Here is a 26900-nt window from a genome sequence, read left to right as displayed (position 1 = left end):
GGTTCACAAACACCAGAGATATTGCAGAGATGCTGAAAATTGTACACAGCTCTCGGCGCTTTAAACTCTCATTCCAGAATTCTCATTTTTGGGGAGGCATTTCAGAGGGCCACTTGTAATCTACATACAAAATTGCAGACCAATAGCTTGAATAGGTCGACAAACACCAGATATGAGTGCGGACAGACAAACAAACAGACCAAGTGAAACCACCCTTCCCACATATAAGAGGGGGCACAATAAAATATACTCTGTGTAATCTATCATAAAAACGTGAATGAAATATTTTTTCTCTCCAGTTTTAACAACATTTATTCGGTTATATAGTCAGGTTTTTACACAACCCTTACAACCCAACCTGACCAGGGGGTACAGCTATGTTTTATGAATTCCAACTCTTTCGCTCACACATTCACACGGACAGATATTCATACTAAACAAAGGCTAGAAGTAAAGAAAGTAGAAAAAATTGACAATGTACTCTGTCTGAGTTCATCAATATCATACTATAATGATTAACAATCAGATATATGATGTAATACCAAGGTTGTTATTTAAAAAATACTACTTTAAATACACTATTGATTGAATATACATTTATCTCACCTCTTACGAAGAAAAGGAAAAAAATTATAACAAATGTATATGATACTAAAAAAGAAGCATTTTAGGATATTTTTGTTTTAACATAGTTTTCATTATGCTTGAGCTAATGTTTCACATAATTTCCATTTCTTTTCAAACTGATCTGTACAATTATATTTACTTGCAATTTGTTTTTCCACTCTGTATACATTAGTCCAAGTGGCTTTAAATTTACTCAATGACAAATAATCTCTTGTACATTTGTTTACGTATATATAATGTTTCAAATGGTAATTTACAAAGTTTACCATTTTAATTTTCGAACATCCAAGGATAAAAGTTTTCTTATGAGTTATAATATTGAATGAAAAGGTTTCTGTAAACCAACCTTATTTGGTCCATATATATTAATAATTGTGATTCTTTTTTCTTCTATAGTAACATCTAACATGATAAAATTGCCATTCTTATCTCTTTTTTCTTTATGTAAAACAAAGTCAAAAGTGTTGTTAAAAAGTATTGCGATCCCTCTTGCATTTGATACAAATGAACTAAAAAAAACATTTATCATACCTCCATTCATTAGTAACAATGTTGTGTATGTCCTCTGTAAAATGCGTGTCTTGTAAACTATAGATATCACACGTTTTTGACTTCAAATATTTCAAAACTTCTTTTCTCTTTTCTTGACAACCCAAACCTTGGCAATTCACTGATAAAATTTTTACCTCATTCATTGTACATGTAAACTATCCCATAGTGGAGTTTTACGAAGAGGCTTACTTTTACACTCGACGGCTGACTTTTACGGTTTAAAGGGGCCAACTCCAAATATGAAAAAATTTGGAAGTGTTATTTGTAAAATTCAAAGACTTTACCGCATTCAGTTGTTGTATAGTTAATGTCCCACTCGATAATTTTTCACTCATATGGGGTCGCGGTAGCTCAGTAGTAGAGCGTTCGCTTCGTAACCGGGAGGTCGTGAGTTCGAGCCCCACTCGTGCCATGGCCATTGTTTAACGTCCCTCTCAAGAATTTTTCACTCATATGGCAAACCTAAGGCGTTAGAATAGGTAGTGATTGCTCCTTCGCCAAACGTTCGGCATTTAGAAGTGAGAATCACGGGTCGTTCAGGTATGACCTTAAAAACGGAGGTCCCGTGCCTCGGCATGCGTTGGCACGATAAAGAACTCTCACTACTACTGCGCTGAGCGCTAAACATAGGCCGGATCTACATTTGTGGTACTTCACCTACAGACAGTGACCTCTTAATATGAGTGAACAATCCAGGAAGGGACGTAAAACAACCGATCAAACATATGGGGACGTCACTATTGCCGGTGAAGGGCTGCTAAATGTACGCATAAGCTCGGTGCTTACGGCCTTTGAGCAGGGATGGATCTTTATCATGCCACATCTGTTGTAACACGGGACCCCGGGTTTCCCGGTCTTATCCGAAGGATCGTCCTATTTAGTCGCCTCTTACAACAAGCAAGGGGTATTGCAGAGGACCTATTCTAACCCGGATATCCACAAGGTACGGCATTTTTAAGGGACAAACACGATGTCAAATGTTTATATCGATAATGTATAAAGTATACTAGGGTGTAATCGATTTTCATCGGGGACCACATTTTCGTGAGTCATTACCACAAACATTGTTGATTCTACTGTGTATATTGATATATGTATGTATACGTATACATGTATACAATTACACATCACTTATTGGTTGTATTTACATTTAAACCTAGATATTCAACACGAAAGAGATGGAAACAAGGACGTAGCATTTGAGAGGGAGGGGCTATGAAAAAATACATCTCAACAAGCCTATCCCTCGACTTCTGGTCTAGTATAGAGCTGCCGTCCAAAAGTATGTGTGTGGGTGGGTAGGTAGGGGTTGTTTTGTTCCTTGGGAAGACAGAACCATAAGATAAAAATGTAAAACTTAAACGGTACCAATTTTGATGCACCATATGCGCATTTCGACAAATAATGTCTCTTAAGTGATGCTCAACCGAAATGTTTGAAATCCGAAATAACAATGAAGTTTTAGAGCTATTATAGGGAAAAACTGTGTGCCAAAAGATGTGAGGTATAGAGAACTTTTAAGCTTTCGGGGCTGATGACACATTATTTAGAAATGTCAGGATAACATGAAGTCGGCTGCTTACAATGAGTGCGCTGTGGTACACTTATGATATACAGTAAGGCTAAAAAACACTCTTTTAAATGTCAATTTTCTGAGTCCCTTCATGCATTTCTCAGCTCGTCATTCGCAGTTAATAAATCACATGTACATTTGAATATCGATAAATTTCACTGAATGAAATATTAAAACGAGTAGTGCATTGTTAGAGTGTCGAACACATGTAGAAAGAATGAGTTACTAAATAGTTTACAATACTCTTGTAATAAACATAACTGTCGGTTTTGGTGTTTTTACTGAAGCAGTCTGTATATTTATTTCGGTCCAATTTCTGTAGTTGGAGTTGATCCCTTTAAATTGTAAAAGTCAGCCGTCGATTGTAAAAGTAAACCTCTTCGTAAAACTCCTGTACAAATACATGTTAACAAAGAATTGAAAGTTCAGCCAGAGTACGAAAGACAGGCACAAAAACACAAAAAAAGTTTCCAAAATGAATGAAATATTGGCGGGCGACGATTTAGAACGGGTGACGATTTGGGGTGTATCATAGTACATCCCAAATCGTCGCCCCTAATGACAGTGCAATATTGTCCCAAATCGTCGCCGTGGCGACATTTTGGGATGGGGCGACGATTCAGAGTGTAACAGGTCTTTCATTGTGAAGTTTTTAAACTGTGACTTGTTAGGTTGCGACGCATTGTATATGTAGTATTAATAAAATATTTTTTTAGGTCGACGTTTTAAAATAAGTAAAGCTTTGATTGTACAATGGAGTTCGTTCAGATGAGACGTGAAGGCATTTAGTTCCCCGCTACTACTCGTCCAAGAGAAGGAAGTATCATGTATCTCCACCATATAAATAGTTTCAATACGTTTCTTCAGTCTTGTACATTCCGTTAAGTGATGATTGTGTTGTTTCATTGTAGTGGAATCTAAAAAAGTTTTCCGCACTCTTTTTCAGAGGTAAAACTTACATCTAAAACTTAGGTTGTTCCTTTTCTTGTGTATTGAGGCAGGAATTGCATCTAGCCAGTTGTTTATGTGTGACTATATTTTCTTTGGATGTTTTTAGGATCTCGGACGATCCGACTGGAATTGGTGTAGTTGTAAATTTTCGATTTGGTGTTTCCTATTGGGTTTAATCTAGAGTTTCCGGATAATCTATGTTCGAGTCGGAGTAAGTTGATAGCGGAAGCTTTTTGTGGAAGTCCTAAAACTATCCGAAGAAAATGTAGCCACACATAAACTGACTAGCCGCAATACCTACTCTTGAGAATCTTCCCTACTTTTAACCTCAAAATGTTAGTCTCTAGTTTTTGACTTTGTTTGCCTACTTTCGTATACTCCAAAATATTTTAGATATAATTATCTATACTTACTCGGTTTGCATCCCTTCTTATCCTTCTCTATAACTTTACCAAACACGCACACACATTTTTCATTTGCATTTGGAAGACATATTTCTGAACACCCACCATTGTTGACTGCACATTGATCTGTTGAGTAAAGATAGGAAATTCGTTTTTATTTTATTTTTTCATGATTCTGATATTGCTATTTTAATAACAGTTTTATTTTGGCAATACATTCGATAATCATTATCATTAAATTTATATTATCATTATCGTTATTGCTATTATCAGTAGATATTCTACCCATTTCCATATTAGTGTTGACAGATTCATCGAAAATCTTTAGCGCAGATATTGTTCCACTAATTGGTAAACATGTCGGAGGTACATTCCTATCGATATATGATCCAGAACACATACGAGACACATCGGATTTTGTTGTTGTCCAAGTAAGTATGTCCTATATAAAGAGATAAAAAACGGATGGCTATGAATGGTATACGATTGTATTTTATATATAATAAAGTTCTTCATTCATAATATCGTCTTAGTGTTTGGTGATCAGGTTTTCCAACAGTCTGTTTGAATTACCATGGGTACGAATTGTGCCCCTTTGTTAGCTCACCTGTTTTTATTTTCTTATGAGGCAGATTTTATTCAAAAGCTTCTAAATGAGAAGAAAACATTTCTCCCCTGTCGCCTTGAACTCGACATTCGGATATATCGACTACTTTAATCCATTAAAAATGCTCCTTTTCATTCATGAAAGGGTGAAATAACGAACAGTGATCAATCTCATAGTTCCTATCAGCAATACGAAATAGAGAGTTGAGCAAACACGGACCCCTGGACACACCAGAGATGGAATCAGGTGCCCAGGAAGAGTGAGCATCCCCTGTCGACCGGTCATACCCGGCGTGAGCCCTATACCTTGATCAGTTAAACGGAGTCATCCGTAGTCAAAACTAGTGTGCCAAGAACGGCCTAACAATCGGTATGAAACACGTCAGATAGCATTTAACCCAATGATAGGTTAATCGGTTAAACTAGACCGCCATAACAACCACAGAATCCGCAAAACACCGACCGAAAATGAGACTGCCGAAACCTACGCACCATCAACCTGCCTGTCAGTAGCTTGTCTCTATTAAAAAACTGACCATACATATAACAGGCTCTTGTGCATCAAATCAGCTGAGAGACAGAAACACCATACGCAGGAAACAATGGAAACTGCGCCTCAAACATGGGAAGTTGGTGATGGAGAAGCCGAAATTATTCCCTCTGCCACAAATTATGCCGTAAATATTTACTTTCAATAAAATATCTAAGTATGAATCAGAAGTAGACGACTTTAGTATCCTCCATTTCAAGTTCACTGGGATAAATCGAATCGACATATTATAGAAAATTATCATTGTTTACAGATAATACGTTGTGGATATATCCAAATGACGGACAGAAAGTCACAGAAAGGAACCTTCTCAAACGCAGACGTTTTTGAATAAATTCTGCTTCATGGGAATATAAAACCAGGTCAGATAACAAAGAAGCGCCATTCGTGCCCATGGGGATTCGAACAGACTGTTGGCAGACCTGATCGCCAAAAACTACGAAGATATTGTCAATGAGGAACTCCAGCATATTTTTATTTCAACTTCAAAGTATCTGTGCGTGGGATCAGAATAGCGTTGAACAAAGTAAGTTTTGGATGACTGATCACTAGGTAGGAATATCTGCCTTTTCCATTTTTGTTGAAGAAGCAACTGTCAAAAAGTCTTGTCTTTAATCTAGCGTGAGCAATAGTCTTGTAAAGTGTTGAAAAGTCATACGTTTTGATGTTGTTTGTTTGAGAACAGTTTTGCGATTTCAAGTCTGCTAAAAGGTCTTTGGAATTTTTTAGAATCCACATTTGATTGACACCACCTCTTCCATATGTAGTCGCAAAGTACATTTGATGTTTCTCCTTCACAGCTGTTTTAAATATTTTAGTGAGGAGCAAATATAAGAGCTAAGACATACATATGTCGATTCGATATATCCTTGTGAACTCGAAATAAAAAAAACACCACAGACCTCCATATCTGCTTCGTACTTAGATATTTTATTGAAAATCAATATTGATGTTGAAGTAACAACTCAACTTTATGACGAACGGGATTTCTGTTTCTTCATCGTCAACTCCCCACATTTATGTAGCAATATCACATTGTCATTTATATATGGTGTTTATATCTCTAAACAGATTCGATACGCAAGAGTTTGTGCTGCGTACAATCAGTTTTTAAATCGAGACATGGCAAATAAGTTGATGTTACAGGAATTTCAAAAGTCTCGTTTTAAGTCAACATTTCGCAAATTATATGGTCGTTAAAATGCTCTAGTTTGCCAATATGGGCTATCATTGGGACAACTCCTGTTTGACGTGTTTCATACCGGTTGTTGAACCATTATTTGCAGACTGATTCTGACTACAAATAACTCCGTTTACCTAATCAAGATATGGAGCTCACAGCGGGTGCGACCGATGAACATGGGATGCTTACTCCATCGAGGTACTTGATCCCATCTCTGGTATATCCAGGGGTCAGTGTTTGTTAAACTCTTTATTTTGTATTCCTTATTGAAGTTATGATATTGATCCCTGTTTCTTTTCACACACACAAACACACAAATACACACAAATCTATGTAGAGATGTTCTTAAATAGAATTGATGCATCAATGAAGATCTTATATGATTTGGACAATATATATTATACTCAACGCATTTTAGAAATAGGATCACGACTTCAACAGTTTGAAACTATCAATTTCTTTTTCTAGAATATAAGGTGAAGACAACGAACAGTGATCAATCTCATAACTCCTAAAAGCAATACAAAATAGATAGTTGAGCAAACACGGACCCCTGGACAAACCTGAGGTGAGAGCAGGTGCCTAGGAGGAGTAAGCATCCCCTGTCAACGGGTCACATCCGCCGTGAGCCCCACTCTACCACTGCTAAACCCAAGAAGCAACTGAGTTATTCAAACACAATTTGATTCATTATCACTAATTATCAATGGACATCGTATAGAATTGTTATTTTCAATATCCATTCAAATGTACCCATTTACAACATGTAATAGGTGCAAGTTTTACACATATGCAAATTTATTCTTGGGTTGTAAATGTAATGTTTGTGATGCGCTCATATGCAATGCAAACTTATGTACAAATCATAATTTAGTATGCTATTTTCAAGCAATATGCATGGATTTGACGACCAAGAAATATATAAATGTATCCTATCGTTGTAGCCATATCTTTCCCCCTCTCTTTCAAATACATACAAAGATGATATTTGATAACAGGAAAAAACAACGAAATTAGATCCAACAAAAATCTTTGATTAGAAGAAATGTTTATTTTAATGTCTGAAACATCGGTCTGTTATTGGTCGTCTATTTATAGAAAACATATTTTGCCATAACCATAATCATCACCATTGTGCGATGTATCTGCACTTATTACATAAACACATAGGTACAAATAAAAAAAAGTTCACTGTAATTAAAAATAATCACTATCACTCATTTTCAGATAATAAGCATCAATATTACGAAAAAAAGTGCAGGTAAATCTACGGATTTCAGCTATCCTTTCATGCAGACAGCGCGTCTGTATCTAACATTTAATACCATTTTCTAAAACTTCCACAATACACCAGCACTATGTCAGTATAAATGCCCTTCTTTAGGTTATTCAGGGGATCCGATTGTGTCACATATCACATGATGAATTTGTTTGTATGATCATGTGGATGACGTTCATCCGCACGGTTGAGGTTGTTTAATTCTTGGGGGGGGGGGGGGGGGGGGGTAAATAATGTTTGAAGATAAATATTTTGTAGCAGGTCTGGACAATTCTTGTCCTGATGTGCTCTATAAACATCGAGGAGAGCGAGGACTTCCCGGAACGTACGATTTCTTTATAACTTTTATTGACGAACAGAATATAGTATAATTGATTTCAACATTCTAATGGCTTGAGTTCGATTTCAACATTCTAATGACTTTAGTTCAACAATTCAATGATCCAAGCTTACACAGAACACCTAGTAGGTATTTATATTTAGCTGTTAACGACAGGCACGTTTTGTCGAACACATTGTTGATCAGTGGCGTACATGGGTATCATACCGTTATTTAACTGCTTAAGCAAGAATTGCGGAAAAGTGATATTGCTTATATTTCATATGTATAATATTGTATTTTTTAAGTGATCACAAACAACGAAAATTAATCAACACGAAATCATGTTCACTACAAAAGCAACGATTTTTTTTCCCAATGAAATCAAATACGTCTACAATATGATGAAATTCGAAAATTAAATGTTGCAATGTTTTCTTTTATTTCTGACAAAATCAATACTTCACACAGGTGTGTATATTTTGCTATGCGTTCAAATGGCTTCAGAATACCAGGGATAAATTTACTCATAGTTTGAAAAGATGTAAAGTTTGCACGAACAGTAAAATCTACTTGCGTACAAATCTTGCTTACTCCCTGTTTACATGCTCCAAGATACACCCAGATGCAAAAGGTGCATATATATAAAATCTGGACTTCGTGCTAACAAAGTGGTGTGAACGGGGCTTTAGAATGATACTCACGCATAGCTCTTATCCTTAGACGAATTTGACTAAACTTTTTTGGCACACTGTTTTTCCCTATAATAGCTCTAAAATTTCATTGTTATTTCGGATTTCAAACATTTCGGTTGAGCATCACTGAAGAGACATTATTTGTCGAAATGCGCATCTGGTGCATCAAAATTGGTACCGTATAAGTTGTACATACATGTGATATGATAATACAAATCGCCTTTGATATCTTTAGAAATTGTGATAAATTTGATATTTTCTCGTGGATGCGCTGCTCTTATAGACGATGCGCGTGTGTATACTGAACTACTTGATAAATATAGTACGTTTATTCTAATGATTGGGAAATCTTACAGCAATAAAAGCATAGTGTTCAGTAAATATAAAAAAGAATTTCATTTTTGAAAATACATGAGCGTGTGTACTGCGACGCTACACGTGGACATAATTGTACTTCATGAATCGTGTTAGCGTTAAGTCTCGCAGTAAATACTCCCATGCATTTTCAAAAGTGAAGTACACTGTAAATTAGCAATATGATAACACATGTAGAATTTAGGTTTAATCATTAAATGCATACTTTTAATGAATATTTTGATTTATTTCAAATTGAGAGTTAGATACAAGAGATGGGTTTCCTAGGAATATTTTTGTTGCAATATTTCAACAAATGCTAGTTTACATACCTTGAATAGAACTAAATCCTTTACAGTTTCGTTTAAATCTCTTTCAACCCTAGGTGACTGCTTATAATCAATACTATAAATATCGGTATTGGCAGTCCAAAACAACCTGTGAAATAATAAAGAATGTTTTCTCATTAACTTTCATTCACTTTATATAAATTTCTATATAAGACGCGAAACTATCATGATAAGTGTGTCCTGTTTGGTATTTAGAAATGTAGACATTCTATAGATTTTATAACAAACTGGAACCTTCTAAAGACTTGGTGAAAGTTGACTTTTCTACATTCTAGATTATCAGAATTTATCACAGTTTTCAATAGTGAAATATTATAATTCTTCCATAAAAGGTGAAGGTAACGAAAATTGATCAATGTTATAACTCCTATAAGCAATGCATAGGTGGGCAAACACGGACCACCCGATATATACCAGAGGTGGGATCAAGTGCCTAGGAAGAGTATGCACACCCTGTCGACCGGTCACACCCGCCGTGAGCCCTATATCTTGATCAGGTAAACGGAGTTATCCTAGTCAAAATCAGTGTACCATTGAATAAAACACTTTATTTTTAAATTGTGGCAATAACAACTGCTTGAGATGTCCTGTTGTGAATTACTATACATCATTCAAAAATTTTCGGTGTTCAACCATTTTAGCGAAATGATAACGATGCTAGGAATACTTGAATATTTCCGAACCATTTTTTAAATGTAAAATTGACTATGTCTTTCTCTCTAACTACTTTATATGTCACGTTATGAAATCTCCTACTTGCACCGAAGAAATTTATTGCAAGAATTTTAAAATGCATAAATATCGAGTCTAGTGACTAATACGATCATGTGACAATAAAAGAGGGTTACTTTATTAAGTCCGTGTAACCGTAAGACTACTGTCTTACGAATGTATGTAACGGACAGATCATGAATACACATTTGTATCAACAAAGGGGAAAATATCAACATTTTAAGATATTTACTGCATTATCTCATATTCGTGAAAGAAATGATAGCAATTAATATTGCAACCAAAATGGTTAACGTATATCAAAATGGATTCAAATGTGTAATTTAGAATCAAAGTAATATATTTGAGTAAATACTACCTGTAGACAACCAACCTTTTTATTCCTCTGAATACATTTAAACCCGAAATTCCTACTGATGCAACAAAAAGCCTTTTGTTTGATCCATCTAATGATGACACAAAAATGGCGCCATTCTCACTGGTTACGCACCACAGCATCCTACATTAAATTTTAATCCATATGAATAATTTATTGCACAACATTGCTAAAACGTTACTACGAGAGTTACTCTAAAAACCATAGATGATACCATGTATTTCAAAATGTGTTTCTCGTGCTTCCAGATAAAACTTAAGGATAAGAGAGAGAGAGAGAGAGAGAGAGAGAGAGAGAGAGAGAGAGAGAGATTAATAGCAGAACCTTTTAAAGAATACAAAATGGCGAGCAGGGCAAATAAGAACCCCTGGAAATACCAAAGATAGGAAAAGTTTTAGTTTGTTTATTTGTTTGTTTTACACCCCTTCGGGAAATGTTCTCTCATATTAAGGCGTCACCAGTGTAGGTGACACCCGATGTTCAAAGGAGTGATAATTATTTAATGTGTCAGTATCTGCCGCGACAGAGGACCTCCGTTTCTAACATTCCATCCGAAGGTCCGCGACTTTCACTTCTGAATGCCAAGCGTTATGCAAAGGAGGAATCACTATCATTTGTTTGCCTTATGTTCGATTTGTCCAAGGCAAAAGAGGAGCTCGAACCCTAAACCTACTGACGGTGAAGCAAACAATCCACCGGGCCACTGCGACCCGTGAACAGTTACGTAAATGTGACACATACAACACTGTAACATGCATCATATGCTACTATTGCTCAAATCACTTTGATAACACCCGCTTTAATTCATCAAATGCTTTTTGGTAATCTAATGGCATACATCTGTCTTTGTTGTTCTTGCAGATGTGTTAAATGCTATAATGCTACTATGAAAAAATGAAGAAGATAGAAATACTTATACTCTGATGAAATTACCTACTTGTGTTCACTATCTATGGCAAGGAATAGTATGTCATTAGTTTCTTCTCTTATTACATGAACGACACCATTCGCAGTCCTTTTTATAAATCTTCCCGTTCCATAGTATAACGATTTTGTGATCATATCATGGACAAGTCCTAAACATGAAGGAAGTGAAAGAAAGAATATTTATGTTAATTAAATATAATCCACAAATCATAGAGAAAACCATTTGGATGAATACGAGTGCCAAACATTTTTGGTTTTCCCCTTTGAAGCAAGTTATAATCATATTCCAATGCTACTACAAAAAACTCGCAAACAGATAACAATTGAATCCCTACCAAATAAAGAAAATGTATTGCTTTAAGTCCACTTTCTGCAAACTAAACAAACTGCATATTGTTTTTAGACTTACAGTCATTGACAATGGACAATGTGAACGTTCGAGACATTGGATGTTGTGTTTACAATTTTCCCATAGACTTCTATAGTATAACATTTGTAACCCCACCCACTTTTGATACCCCGAAATAAACTTTCCCTCTAAAATATTACAAATATTGAATGTCTAGGACCATCTTCGAATGTAGGTCATACCATAAACTATTGCGACCTTGCACTTAACCATTTCCGAGATCCGCTTTGAACAAGTCTAGCAGCGAAAACGAATAGCAACAACATGATAATAATTGTAATAGTAACAATAATAACTAAAATGATGATAATAATAACAGAGCAAAAACAAAACGTTTCCTAACTTCCTTTGGAGCAGACGAATATTCACTTGATGAAAAAAGATATAAATTTGATACCTCTTATTTTATCATTGCTTCGATGTAAGTGATGTATTTGTGAATAACGCCTTTCTTTCTTTTTGATGTACCAAACATGTTCAATTCGTTGAACAAAAAAGACTGTTCTTGCTGTTTCATCGACTGTCAGTTCGGTAGAAATTTCAGTATCCGGCCAACATTGGATGTTCAACAATGGTTTGTCGTCAATTGTAAGCGGGATAGTGCAAACTTTTCCATTCAGAATCATTAAAATTCCTTTATATCTGTAGTGGTCTGGCACTATTGAATTAAAATTATATTAAAATGAGAGGTAAGCCTTCCGTTTGTTGTTACATCTGTTTTTTGTTTTGTTTTTACAGATGTGTGGTTATAGAGAAGGAATTTGAAAATTGGTCATTATTCATCAGTTGATGCCCCAATCCTAAGACCTTGGGGGAGTTATGAAAATCATTGTTTATGTTAGCATTGACCAAAGGTGTTTTATATCAAAGAGCTAGATTCAAAAAGTGCCATAAATGGCCTATATATTTCTTGAAAAATAAATCATCGTGTCCTTTGAATTTATGTACCTTTTTCTAATCTACATTACTTGATCATAACATGTATGGGTCATTTTGGTCAAACAGGATGATTACCTAGCATTGCTAACTGCCGAAACCATTAACGGATAGGAATTTTCCGGAATATTTTCGTGTTTTTGCAACTTTATGTCAATATTTAAAGTGGGGCGCGTTTTTCGAGGAGAAAAAATCAAGTATAAAACGAAGTATTACCATAAAAAGTCTTTTTTACAATAAGTCTTTTTCTCTGTGAAGAACGCGCCCCAAGTGAAAAAAGAATAGAATGATAAAAGCCTATTGTCGTCTTGCCATCATTCTGGCGCGTATAGAAACAAGAATTGTTTGTAAATACTACTGGATTTAGCAAGATATCAATAAAAGACACTTAAACATATTGTAAATCTTAATATCATACCCGTACAACTTTTTTCTATACGATAAAACTGTAGAACATTAAATTGGCAAGAAAAGAAATATATATAGCATTCGTGATTTTCACCCGTCAGTCAAAACATTTGACGTCACAATGCAATAGACGGATGCTCACTTAGCGCGGGCTCCCTAGTAAACATCGAAGTACTAGCTCTATCGCCATACAGACGGGAACATTTTTGAGCGATTTGAAAACATGGGATTGAAATTGTAATTTTTTAAGTCAATTTCAATCCATTTTGGTTTGAACATACTTTATTGCATATATTTAATATGCAAAGGGTTCGAATACAAGTTCTAACAACTTGTGATTTTTCTCACTTACGATTAGTTGATAACATATGCAAAGACTTGATAAATACCATAATCATACATGTACACATAGCGTAAAATATATTACTATCATGAGAATCTGCTTGGATGAGAGATATATTTCTGTACAGCAGTAAACATTCCATTTCGAAAGAAAGTACGTTACGTCACATAATGGAGACCTATATCACCTAATATTGCTATGTGCACATGCATGGAAAAGGAAAGAGAACAAATGTAGATAACATGGAAAATAAATACCAAAAAATTGTATGCTGTAAAAACAACAGAAATTGATTAGTAGATGCAATTCTTGTTTATCGCAAATTATCTATGTAAAAACATTCAATAATGGTTAACTTCAATAACCTCTAGTAGATTCCTTTGTGTGTGTAGTGATCGGCTTACTACACATTCTTTACGAGGGTTATGATAATCAAATATATATACATTAAAATTTACAACAAGTATTCAATGATCATTTCAGAGGCACGTATTGATCGTTTTTCAAAAAAAGGGGGAGGGGGCAGCCAGAAGAAAAACATTAAAAAGTATTGACAAGCATAACATACGGCGTTAGATTCTAACTCGGGAGTGGTGGAGGGATGTATGTGGGATATAGTATACGGGTTGTCTCCAAAATAAAGAAAAATCTCTCAAGCCCAGTTTCTTCCATCGTGGGACATTTTTACTGTCTACAATATATTTCCAATCCGCAGTCGTAGACCCTGTGTTGTGTTGATGGAAATGAGGCCAAGCGGACCTAACCATGAACTTTCAAGAAACATAACGCAACATCAAATCAACGTCCATTCCACACCATCATAATGAATCACATTTATCTTATATACATGTTCGTGTATCTTCCATTAATATTTACGTAACAGATGAATGAAAACTTAATTGGCATTTATTTGGTAATGTATCTTTGCATAAAACATTGTACAAGTTATGTGAAGAAAGACATCATACGACTTTATTCAAAATCTATCAAACCGCAAGTAATACAACAACATCACATAAAAATACATAAATTGTTTATTCTTGAATGTAAAATGTATAAATATGTATGTATTAAAGTTAATGAATAGAGAAATGAATACTACAACACGTTCATTTAAAGGGAAAGCAACTCAAACATAGGCATCGCCCATAGCTATTTTGAAAGATGTGGTCTTGCAATGCATAAATATACTATTACTATTAAAAATGAGACTGCAATATTGCACAATGTTTTTAAATATGAAACATTTTAATGCAAATAATGTTAATAAAGAAATAATAATAATAATAAACCACTCATTTAAAAATCCTCTCATCTTACATCATGTTTAAGTAAAACACAATTAAGGTGTTTAAGTGTTTTAAAGAATGCAATTAAAAATATTTACACGTTATAAAACATATACAAATGTTTTTAGTATATTTTTTTTTATTGAAAACAAGCCGTAAATCTTGCCTATTGATTAAATAAAACACACGTTAGGTGTTTGATTTTTTTTTTCAAATTAAAAAAATATATATCCATGCACTCATAAAAAATGAAAAGAAAGTACAATATAATGCTAGATGAAAATGTTTCCATGTGGAGATGATAGAATATGTGTTCAGGAGGGGGTGTGGGTGTGGGTGGGTGTGTTATCTGGATGACGCTACAACAGACGATGAGTCAAACTGAGACAGCGACATTGATGAGAGCACCACAAAGGAGATGTTTGAACTTCTAGTCTTGAAATAAATAAAACACTTCTTCACATGTACTTGCTTGCTTTATCAGGAATGCAACCTTTAGAATACACATGCACATGTACTTTGAGATGTTTCCCAAGTTAAAATTTTATTTATTTTGAGTACCGGTAATTTCATTTCGGATTTCGATACAATGTACATACATGTCAAAATACATCTGTACAATATTATGTCAATATATATTTTTCATGATATTCACAGTTTGGAATTTTGTTCAATATTTTTATCATATATCAAGTTTCATCATAATAATCCCCTCCCCCTCCCCTTTCTCTCTTGGTTGATAAGAGACTACTCTACTTCTTGGAGTATCGTGTTATAAAAAACGTGGATTGGGGTGTGCTGAGATATTAAAACATTTATATTAACAAAGCACCAGGTTTTTTTTTTTTAAATAAGGACCTTACTGTAATTATAAAATGTGTAAATGTTTGTTAGGATGAGAGTCTAGGGGAGAGTTGGGGGGGGTGTTGGGTGTTATGAGGCGTGTGCGTGTAGTAATTGTTTTTACAATGTATATTGTATGTGTTTTTGCTTGGCCCACATGAATCTAATATAAAAATAACGTACCCATTTAAACATTATGGATATTGTTTATCAAAATTAATTTCTTATTTGTATTTATAGCAATATGTATATCCCCCCCCCCCAACTCTCACACTCTCAACTGTCTCGCGCGGGTTGCGGGGTTGGAGGGGGCATTACATGTCAGTAAATGCCGCACTTGAATATAACTCTTTCACAGTTATCCATGATTCAGATCGCCATTGCTATGATTTAAGATCAGTGGCAATGTCTCTGGTGATCTGAGAATTGAAACTGACAAAATCGTCCTCCGAGTGGTGCATATATGGCGACTCTTACAAAGTGAAAAATAGACACGTTGTTGTCCGATGTTTTCAAAGCATCGTTTTATACAGGTTTGATAAAATACAGAATAAAGAACTTGCAATAAATTGTAATTGCTCATATACCGAAGAATTACTAATCATAGAATGCCATTTATCATTATTTAGATAAATGCCTTTAATCTATGGGCAGGCGCGACAACTCCTGCAACCTTGTTCCTGAATTCCAAACGTTTTAGCGACCGAGCATAATTATTACGTGTCAAGCCTAGTGACCCGGATCATTCATCACATTATTCGGCCATCTTTAACTGTTGTCACCCACCCACCCATCCCTAATGATAAAATACTGCTGTTTTTTTTCTGTTTACTATTTACAGCCATTGGTTGGACAACCCCGATTCGCATTAGGATTCGCGGGGCCTGGTATAATGACATTTCAAGTGTGACTGGGATAGTGGCAGACAGGGACTCTTCGCTGTGCTAGTGCTTTTTCCAAACCCAAAGGCTAGTATTTCAGGTCTGGAAACATGTGGTACGTATTGTGTTGGGTGTGTCTCTGAACTCCAAGACTGGGAGATGCCCTGTGCAGTATCGCGGGCGTGTTCCTGATTGTGGTTGTGCGAGTCGAGTGTCGCGTCATCAGACTCTTTTATGAAGGCTGGGGACACTGTGTATATATATGTGTGAACATTCGCTTGTGAACTGTGTAAACATTTTAATTTTTACTACTAAGAATAGTATTGTCATGTGCACCAGGAGAGGAGTGTTGGTTGTGTACGAAACTGTACCGCACTGGGGGACTTGAGCTTTTGTCATTTGTGTGTTATGCTACGAATTAGTGGACTCATATTGTCCTCGGTCGTTTTTTATGATTCACCATTGTATATATTTGCTTTAATTTTGTTTTGGGATTTGGGTAAATTTCGTAGGTACAATCCGGGTAAGGGGGGCGGAATTCGGGGATTACCACAAATGAAAATTTCTCTCATGTCTGGCTCAAAACTCTGGAGAATCTATTCTCAGTATTGAGGAGGATTTGGGGCCACCTCAGTGGTACCTGTGGGATCGGCTTGACCCTTGCTGTACCAAGGGCAAGTCTTTGGGGTTTACCCCTTGGGGTCTTAACAATGACCAAGGTGTGTACCAGGGGGAGACAGGATAGAGTTAGGGCCTGAGTCAGAACTGAAATTATCATCGTACGTGGCATTCACTCTTGTAAGGTGGTACCAAGAGGTCTGTTCCCACCACAGTTACCTGTGGGGGCGCTTTGCGCCAGTGTTAAAGGGAGGTAATCCCCGGGTGCTTAGTGATTCCCCGGGTTGACCGCAGGGATAGTATTTTCATGTTAAATGGATTGTGCCAACACCTGCCACAAAATTGTATATTGTCTAATAAATCTGCTAAAATGTTGACTGTATTTTGTATAATAAATCTGGGTTTAATTCAATTTTGTTAATCTTGTCTGCATCTTGGATTAATGCAATGTTCTGAACTTACCTGTTTCGATCTAAAAAAAAAAAAAATAACATTCCACTAGATGCGGTATCGGCTTTACTCGTACCAAAACTCGTTCATATTCCGATTTGAAATTATCCAAGATCAGTGGTCTTGGTAACTGTTATCAACTAGTTCAACGTAAATGTATATCAAATATTTTCAAAATATTTTGTTTTCATAGAAATAACCAACCCAATATAGCCATGAAAACTTCGAAGCGTTGACAACGTTATGTAATGACATTTTGTTCAATTGCGACGTTTAACGACAAAATCGTTATAATACACGCTATTTTGAAGACCGGTTACAAAGAAAACTTTAGAGTTATCAGAAAAATGAAAGATAGCTAGAGAAAGTTTGAAGTCTCTAGATGTATTTTACAGTAATATTTATTTGTTTTAAGCATGGGCCATTTTTGGCACTTTTTGAGCCAGGCTCTTTGAAAAGAACTGAACTGAACGGTAGTTATCAGAGAGAAGTTAAAAGTGTTCAATTGTTAACCGACAATGGACGAAAGATGACTGACCAATTGTATTACGTCATCTGAATTCCTCAGGTGACGTAAAATATCTATATCAGTAAAAGGAAAAAAAGGCTTCTAAAATTCTGCGAACTCAATAACAGTTTGATCGATTGCGGCCATGGCCATGCTACACGAACCAGGTAACGGACTGACTTCCAGCAAAATTTAAAATAAATAATATAGTAAAAGGTGGAAATAACTAACAGTGGTCAATATCATAACCCCTTTAAGGAATCAAAATAGAGAGTTGGGTAAAAACGGACCCTTGGATATACCAGAGGTGGGAGTAGGTGTCTTGGATGAGTAAGCATTCCTTGTTGACAGGTCACACCCGTCATGAGCCCTATATCCCGATTAGGAAAACGGAGTAATCCGTAGTCACAATCAGTGTGCCACGAACGGTTTAACAATCGGTATGAAACGCGTCAGACAGCAATGATAGGTTGTATTGGCAAAGTAGATCATTATAACTACCATAGACTTTGCGAAATGCTGACTTTAAACGCTACTATTAAACCCCTGTTACATCAACTTGTTTGTCAGTATCCTTTTCTCGATTTAAAAACTGGTCATACGCAGAACAATATTTTGCATATCGAATCAGTTGAGATATCTAAACACCACATACAGATGATAGTGGAATCTTGCTACAAAAATTTGAGAAGTTGAAGATGGAAAAGATGGAATCATCCCGTTCGTCATAAAGTTGAGTTTTTCGTTTGCCGTTGATAGTTATTGTCAATAAAATATCAAAGTATGAAACAGATGGGGGGTTGGGGGGGGGGGGTTATGTGGTGTCCTTTAGTTTGAGTTCACGGGGATATATCACATCGACATATGAGTGACAATGATCATTGTTAATAGATTAAACGTCGTTGATGTCTAAATGTCGAGTTGTAGGCGACATCAAGAATTTTCTTCTTCTCATGCAGAAGCTTTTGATCAAACTCGGTTTCATAAGAATATAAAATCAGGTCAGCTAACAAAGGAGCACAATTCGTGCTCATGGGAATTCCAACAAACTATTGGAAGACCTGGCCCCAGGATGATGTAACAATCTTAAGACTTAAGTCAAAATTTCAATCAGTATCCATTACTTTTGAACCGAAACTCTTAATTTGCAGACACTAGAAATTCAATGAAGCAATATTGAATAGCAATTTTATTTTGGAATGATTGACTTCTTAATCATTTCATCACAATATTTAGATTTTGACTTAAGCTTAAGATGTTTCATGATTCTGGGGCCAGATCTCCAAAGAGTACGAAGATATTGTCAATGAGGAACTACGGCATATTTTTTTTTAAATTTTAACTTCAGAGTACATGTGCGTGGAATCAGAGTGGTGTTTAACAAAGCAATTTTTAGATGACTGATCACTAGATATAAACAATTCCTTTTTCTATTTTTGTTGAAGAGGCAACTGTCAAGAATTCTATTCTGTAATTTGTCTTCAGAAATGATCGTATAAAGTGTTGAAAAATCATACGTTTTGGTGTTGTTGATTTGAGAAAAGTTTTTCAATTTCACATTTGTTGAACGTTCTTTAAGAAATAAAAGAATTACTTAGAAATCACATTTGATTTACACCACTTCCGGCATATGTTTCAAAACATATACCAGAGGTGCGGTCAGGTGGGATTATGTGCTTAGGAGAATTAAACATTCCCTGTCGACAAAGTTGAAGTTTCTCCTTCATGGTTGTTAATATTTTCGTGAGGAGCAAATATAATGGCTTGATAGAACATTGACTGGATCCAGCAATACATCTTTGTTTGTAGGGGTTTTTGTAAAGATTAGGAATTCAGTATAGGTACGGTAACTCATATTCACTCATCCCATTGAGTCGGATATTCAATGTGTCTAAAACTGAAGCATGACGTTGAAGAAATCCATCTTTTGAAAGGGCAGTAAAACTACGATTGCTAAAACTGTTACCACACGATTTGTTAGTTGGAACCAAACCATATTCCTCATGCAACCTAATTCTTTGATCACTTCTGATTTACTAAATACAGAAGGATAGATGACACATACGTTGTTTTGATGTGTCTAATACGAGAGTTTGACATTTTTTTTATACGTTTGATCCATTCTGAAAAGGTATCAAGTTCTTTTTCATATTAATCCCATTGTCTGGCATAATCTTCGACATACTTCATAATCTACAGGGGATGCTTACTCCTCCTAGGCACCTGATCCCACCTCTGGTGTGTCCAGGGGTCCGTGTTTGCCCAACTTTCTATTTCGTATTGCTTATAGGAGTTATGACATTGATCACTGTTCGTTATTTTCACCTTTTATAATAGACATGAACTTATATCGCCAATTTGAAGATTGAAGTTTTCTAAATATAGGACCTTTTAAAATAAGTGATTTCAGGTCCCCGTGCTCAACTATACCAACATCAGCAGTAATGACATGTCCAACTGGACTAAAGTTGAAAAACGATGAAGTACAAGAACACGTGGGTGGGTTAAGTATAACATGGTCTATACGTAGGCACTGCAAAGTTTGTAATTAAAAGGTTTGGATACAATTGTAGACGTATATTTGCAGAAAATGAGTGGTGAGATAACGAACAGTGATCAAATTCATAACACCTATAAGCAATACAAAAAGATAGTTGGGCAAACATGGATCCCTGGACACACCAGAGGTGGGATCAGGTGCCTAGGGGGAGTAAGCATACCCTGTCGACCGGTCACACTTGCCGTGGTGTAGACGCGAACTTGAAATATGTTGGAATAGAAGACTAACTTTTTATGCCGAAGAATGTTTCTTATATTGACAATATCTATTCTGTTGTTAGTAAATAATGTTAGTACATGTAGTTTGTCTAGTAGTAGTAGTTTTGGTTCCAACTGAAAAATCTTGTAACAACGTTGTCGTTGTAATATTACAAATGCATTTTAAACGAACTTAACATTAATTCCCCATTTTTGTAATCGTACTTAAACTGAAACTGCCCTTCAAAACATGAAATGTTGTTAGTAGTTTTTACGAAGTAGAATTTAAGGACTGGAGGCATGATTCAAAGGGAATATCATCCATAACCCGTGGACGTTTGAAGACAAAAACCTATGATGGAGAACATACATAATAATATAATTCAGTCTGTATTCTGGTGTTTAAAAATCCAAGTATCGGCTAGCTTTGGCTAGAGACTGCCATTTGACATATCTGGATAACATTCCAACTGATTACGTTGAAAGCATAGGCAGGTCAATAGCCAGCTAATTAAAGAGAGTGAATAGGTTAAAAGGACTATGTAGCAAAAAATATTAAGTCAAGAAAAATATCTTATAATTTTACTTTCGTGATTTATTTCTCCGAAGCGTCATGCTACTACGACGACCATTTTAAAGTTTGGAAGATCCCTAATGTGAAATAATAATAATGTTTCATTTTTACAAAGCATATTTGAAACATGATGTATATTTAATTGCTGTTATAAAATTTAGAAATTCATTTCAAAATTAAGGATTATCTCTCGCACGCATAGCTCTTATCCTTAGACGAATTTTACTCCACTTTTTTCGCACACTGTTTCCCCCTAAAATAGCTCTAAAACTTCATTGTTATTTCGGATTTCAAACATTTCGGTTGAACATCACTGAAGATACAATATTTGTCGAAATGCGCATCTTCTGCATCAAAATTGGTACCGTATAAGTTTTACATTATGACCCCTGGGTCGAGGGTTCTGCTGGTGGACTGTTAGTCCACGAGAGTCTCTACAGCCCAGTAGATAAGTACTTCGTTACTAGCTTGAAAATACGGATGTATATTTGATTGCTGTTATAAAATTTAGAAATTCATTTCAAAATTAAGGATTATCTCCCACACGCATAGCTCTTATCCTTAGACGAATTTGATTCCACTTTTTTGGCACACTGTTTTCCCCTAAAATAGCTCAAAAACTTCATTGTAATTTCGGATTTCAATTGTTTCGGTTGAGCATCACTGAAGAGACAATATTTGTCGAAATGTGCATCTGGTGCATAAAAATTGGTACAGTATAAGTTTTACATGAATAAACGTTGAAGTGTGATGGTTTTAATAGTTGCCATGTTGCAAGCATTGTATTTTCTTTCTTTTTTTCATAATTCATCAATACCGTATAGTTGTTAAAAGTCGGATTGGTTTCAAATAGACCAAGTAATGATTTTTACTAACTTATACATTCCTTGGCATCTTCGTACAATGTGTACCAGGTGTAGCAGTCGCAGAAATACTTCTGATTCGCAGAAAAACAAAACTGCATGCATTCGAGATCACAGGCTTCTGAAAAAATATATGCATTGTTATACAATTCTATGCAATGATTTTGCGCTCTGTTTTTATATTGGATTAATTAACGTTCTGATATTGTATAATTTGATATACTTTATAATGTAAATACATATTCATGCACAATCCGTGTGATCATTTACAAAACATATTAATACTTACAATTAAATACATATTTGCAATGTACTGCATGTTGTGTTTTTGCAATGACAAATAAATACGAATATTATTTGAAAGATTATTGTAAAGCGTACGTTTAAATCCTTATTGAAACTTTTATTACAAGCATACAAAAGCAATTACTATCTCTGTATGCTGTTATTTGGATGAATAAACGTTCGATGTTAATTTTACTTTTGCGATTATACCTATACTATACATACTTTCTGCTACTGATCCATTAAAATATCTTGCTACATTTGAAATAGTCCCGTTCATTTCAATAGTGTCAATATGCGTTCCTCTATTCATGTTTAGAATGGTGATGATTTTCTTGTCAAACAAAAGAATTTCGTCAGCCTGAAACAATTCATATTTACAATTCTAAGGGATATGCACCTTTTATTAAAAAAGTCTCGGATAAAATTACTTGTAAATGGATCAAGCACTGTAATGAGTAAAGGAAATTTAAATGCCAACAAAACAATTTCTCCATTTGTAGTGCAGAACATACCCCGTATAAACTTACGTTGAATACACTTAATCCTTTGTATACGTGGTTGCTTTGATGAATGATTCTCCTTTCATTTCCATTGAAATTTGCGATTTCAACAGTTCCTTTGCGGGCATCATGCCAAAAAATGATCTCATTGTCAGTGCTCACTTCAAGAAATATAGGTTCGTTTAATCCGTGAAATATCAAGTCAACTTTTTCCTCTCCTCTGAGGTTAGCTCTGTGAAGAATTGGATGTTCTTTTGAGTCGATCCAAAATATATACCTGGTAAATAATAATGATGGGATTATTATACATGACAGTTTTAAGAGGAAAGTGTATTGGTTAGAAAAAGAATGTTCGTCAATTCACCTCATAGCGGGTTCAATGGCTATGTCAACTATCGGTCTACCTGGTGCTACAATGGTTCGAAACATTGTATAGTCAGTATTTTTGTGCTCTCCATATGGAACAACTCCTATTATATTCATCATGTCTTCAACAAAGTAGATATTCCTATGGATACGGTCATACTTCACCTAATAACAATTATCTATAGATAATGACATTGTTATAAGATCAAAACATGCGAATGAAATATTGGATAACATATTCCTGAGATCGTAATTTAGAAAAATGATAATTGTGTTTATATAGTACCTTTGAAATTTTGTTGAGGTGCATGATGATTTTTATAAAATAAAACTGTCCATTTATGATTGATCCCAAGCGGATTTCATTTTCAGTTGCATGCAACGTCAAATCTTGATCGATATATGTAACATCTGAAATATTTTTGGCGCTTTCAGTGATGGCGATATTCCGAACAATAATTTTGCCATTGTCACTTCGATAAACATTGTAGTTTCGTATAATATTTTTTTCTACGGTGACCATTTTCCCAATTCCCAGTTTTTCTTCTGAAATAAAAAGGAAAATACTTAAAACTGATTGTTTAGATGGCAAAAATACCATATACTTAGTATTCAATACCATGACTAAGGAAATTAATAACTAAAGGCAAGATATATGCTACTACCTTTTTAAAGATGTCAAACATACCAAATCAGAAGTATATGTCAAAATCAGAAAAATCAAGTTTTTTCGTTCAAACAGAATATGAAAAATAGATAAAAACTTGTTGAAATGACAAATTTTAAATGTTAACAATTGACATAAAAACTGCTAAAACATAAATATACATAAATCAATTGTGGATATTAGGAAAAGCATTGTATGATAGACATGCAGTAGAGGAAATACCAGCATAGAAGTTATTGCCCTTGACAGCTTTTTTTTTTTTTAATTTTAGATAATTTATCATCTCTGGAAAATATAAACTTTTTCAGTATCTACCAATTTTGTTTATTTTATCCAGTCAATACAATTTCTCTGAAAGATATATTTCTATCAAGCGCAAAGTTTAATTTGATAAAGAAAGATTATGCAAAGACTAAGGACATCGCATGATCGCTTTACTTTAAATCAAAGACAAAATTTGGTCATAATCATTTGCAACAATTGTGTAAGGTTTTATGAAATGATATGCATTAAGTATATAAAACAATGTAGAAACTTATATTTCTCAATAATATCAAGAGTATTTCCTAAATGATTGAGATGGTCAATATCATTTGTTCTCAAGAATGATGATTCACATGCATCTTAAATTCGATGAAAAACAAAACCAACGCAATTTCGATAGTTAATGAAAATGGGATCGAACAAGTTTTAACCTTGAATAACCTTATTCAAAGCTTAATCAAGTCATATGCAATATCTATGTAAAGTTTGATTGAAATCCAAATGGCAATCCGGGTAATCAGATTGAACGTGTGATAGGGAAAAAAGTAAGAATTATATACATGCTTACCCGAAATGTCGTGTGAGGGAAAAAGAGAAACAATCATAAAAAGGCTATAATTAATATGGTAGTGGTTATTCACACGAAAACTTTATTAGCAAATAAACATTTAAACTTTTATAAAAAGAAAGAAAATACACATGTACTAAATATATATGTAAGTAACCGCTAAAGTATACACTAGCGTCTTCGATCGTAAATCTAAACAATACCACGAATATTCCTGAACAGAAATTTTTAAAAAGTCTTACCTTTAGAAAAATGTAAACACGAAATGCGTAACCAAACCAATAATGTAAATGCTCTATATACTTTCATATCGTCACTAAATAAAGATATCAACCGGAAAAAATACGTTAAATTGAAAAGCAAGTCTTCTACATCCACTTTCTATATCTATTATTGACTATGGAGATTTATGACGTGTTCTTCAAATCGAAACAAAAATTTATATGGAATTCCACATATATCAGGAAGTGGAGGGGTAGATAAAAATAACAAACGAAATATTAGACCGGTATTCTTTTGCACATTTTACCCTTTTTCGATGACCGTTCAAAAATAAACGTTCACAAATTTGCCTATAGACCACCTTGGATGTAAAAAATAAAATACCTACATTTCCAGGTTTCTGTCCCTTTGGATTTAAGGACAGGGCCGAAGCCACGAAACATGGTTCAATTTTAGATAAAGGTCCACTTCAGTCTATACTACAAATGCTGAAAATATTGTAACAATGTCCGAGGAGGCATCGAATGGGGGTGGGGGTATATCCTAAGGGAGACCTAGGGTAATCCTATCGTTGGTTTGCATCAAATCGTTTAAACTGGCATCTTATATTTTTTTTTTTTACTTTTGAATACCTGCCAGGCATAATAAGTTTGATTGACTTACAGGAATCGTGACCGTCACATCGTCTATTTGTCCTTTCATTTTGTCAGTCATAACTTTGTATTACATCGCATAGGGATTTGAGCCTCACATGTGGCAAAAAGATTGTTTAGACCAGAGTAACGTCGTATGCCCAAAACTAAGATCATATGACCAATTACAAAGACACCTGTAAAATGTTATAATTGTTGGTGGCAGTTTTGTAATTAAGAGACATCAGAAGCTGAATAGTTAAGATTCATCATAAAGTAGATGATGTACCTGAAAGAAGATAATGTTGTAGTTTCGCATTTGAAATAAAGTGTCATTGGATTTTCACACAATGCTAAACACAATTGCAGCTGGATAAATATAGTTCTCTGGGGATAATTCTAGAAATAAAAGACACCACAGAGGCGTCCACTTCTGCTTCATACTTAGATATTATATTGAAAGTAGATATAAAGGCCAAACTAACAAATCAACTTTATGACAAACGGAATGGTTTCAGCTTCTCCATCGTCAACTTCCCATATTTATGTAGCAATATTTCATTATCACCTGCATGTGATGTTTATATCTCACAACTGATTCTATGCGCCATAGCTTGTTCTGCCTATGGTCAGTTTTTAAATCGAGGCAATCTACTGACAAACAGATTGATGGTACAGGGGTTCCAACAGTCTCGTTTAAAGTCAGCATTTCGCAAATTCTATGGTCGTTAAAATTACCTATCATTGGGTCAAATGCTGTATGACGTGTTTCATACCGAATGTTAGACGGTTCTTGGCATACTGATTTTAACTACGGATAACTCTGTTTACCTGATCAAGATATAGGGCTCGCGGCGAGTGTGACCGGTCGACAGAGGATGCTTACTCCTCCTAGGCACCTGACCCCACCTCTGGTGTGTCCATGGGTCCGTGTTTGCCCAACTATCTATTTTGTATTGCTTTTAGAAGTTATGAGATCGAACACTTCGTTTTCTTCACTTTTCATGGAACAGCGTCTATCTAATTTTCCTTGGAA

At 35.0% G+C, this 26900-nt stretch overlaps 1 protein-coding gene across 3 annotated transcripts in view; it reads right to left on the bottom strand.

Annotated features, from left to right (window-relative positions):
- The window catches only part of LOC125673590 (low-density lipoprotein receptor-related protein 4-like), a 51416-nt gene extending 26006 nt beyond the window's left edge, over window positions 1-25410 (bottom strand). For 2 of the 3 annotated variants that reach the window (XM_048910198.2, XM_048910201.2), the window contains exons 1-12: window positions 25253-25405; window positions 23798-24057; window positions 23510-23676; window positions 23173-23422; window positions 22868-23003; window positions 22371-22478; window positions 12285-12545; window positions 11489-11627; window positions 10549-10674; window positions 9426-9531; window positions 4393-4549; window positions 4117-4233 (exon numbers count right to left, since the gene is read on the bottom strand). In XM_048910198.2, the coding sequence (XP_048766155.2) occupies window positions 4117-4233; window positions 4393-4549; window positions 9426-9531; window positions 10549-10674; window positions 11489-11627; window positions 12285-12545; window positions 22371-22478; window positions 22868-23003; window positions 23173-23422; window positions 23510-23676; window positions 23798-24057; window positions 25253-25319 (1894 nt within the window). In that variant the 5' untranslated portion in view covers window positions 25320-25405. Of the gene's footprint in view, window positions 1-4116; window positions 4234-4392; window positions 4550-9425; window positions 9532-10548; window positions 10675-11488; window positions 11628-12284; window positions 12546-22370; window positions 22479-22867; window positions 23004-23172; window positions 23423-23509; window positions 23677-23797; window positions 24058-25010 lie in introns of all 3 variants that reach the window. The other variant, XM_048910200.2, reaches the window with a different exon arrangement.
- Window positions 25411-26900: the final 1490 nt, after the last annotated feature.

This window comes from Ostrea edulis, chromosome 3, assembly GCF_947568905.1.
Source record: "Ostrea edulis chromosome 3, xbOstEdul1.1, whole genome shotgun sequence".
NCBI classification, from domain to species: Eukaryota; Metazoa; Mollusca; class Bivalvia; order Ostreida; family Ostreidae; genus Ostrea; species Ostrea edulis.
This window is presented reverse-complemented; position numbering and strand designations above follow the sequence as displayed.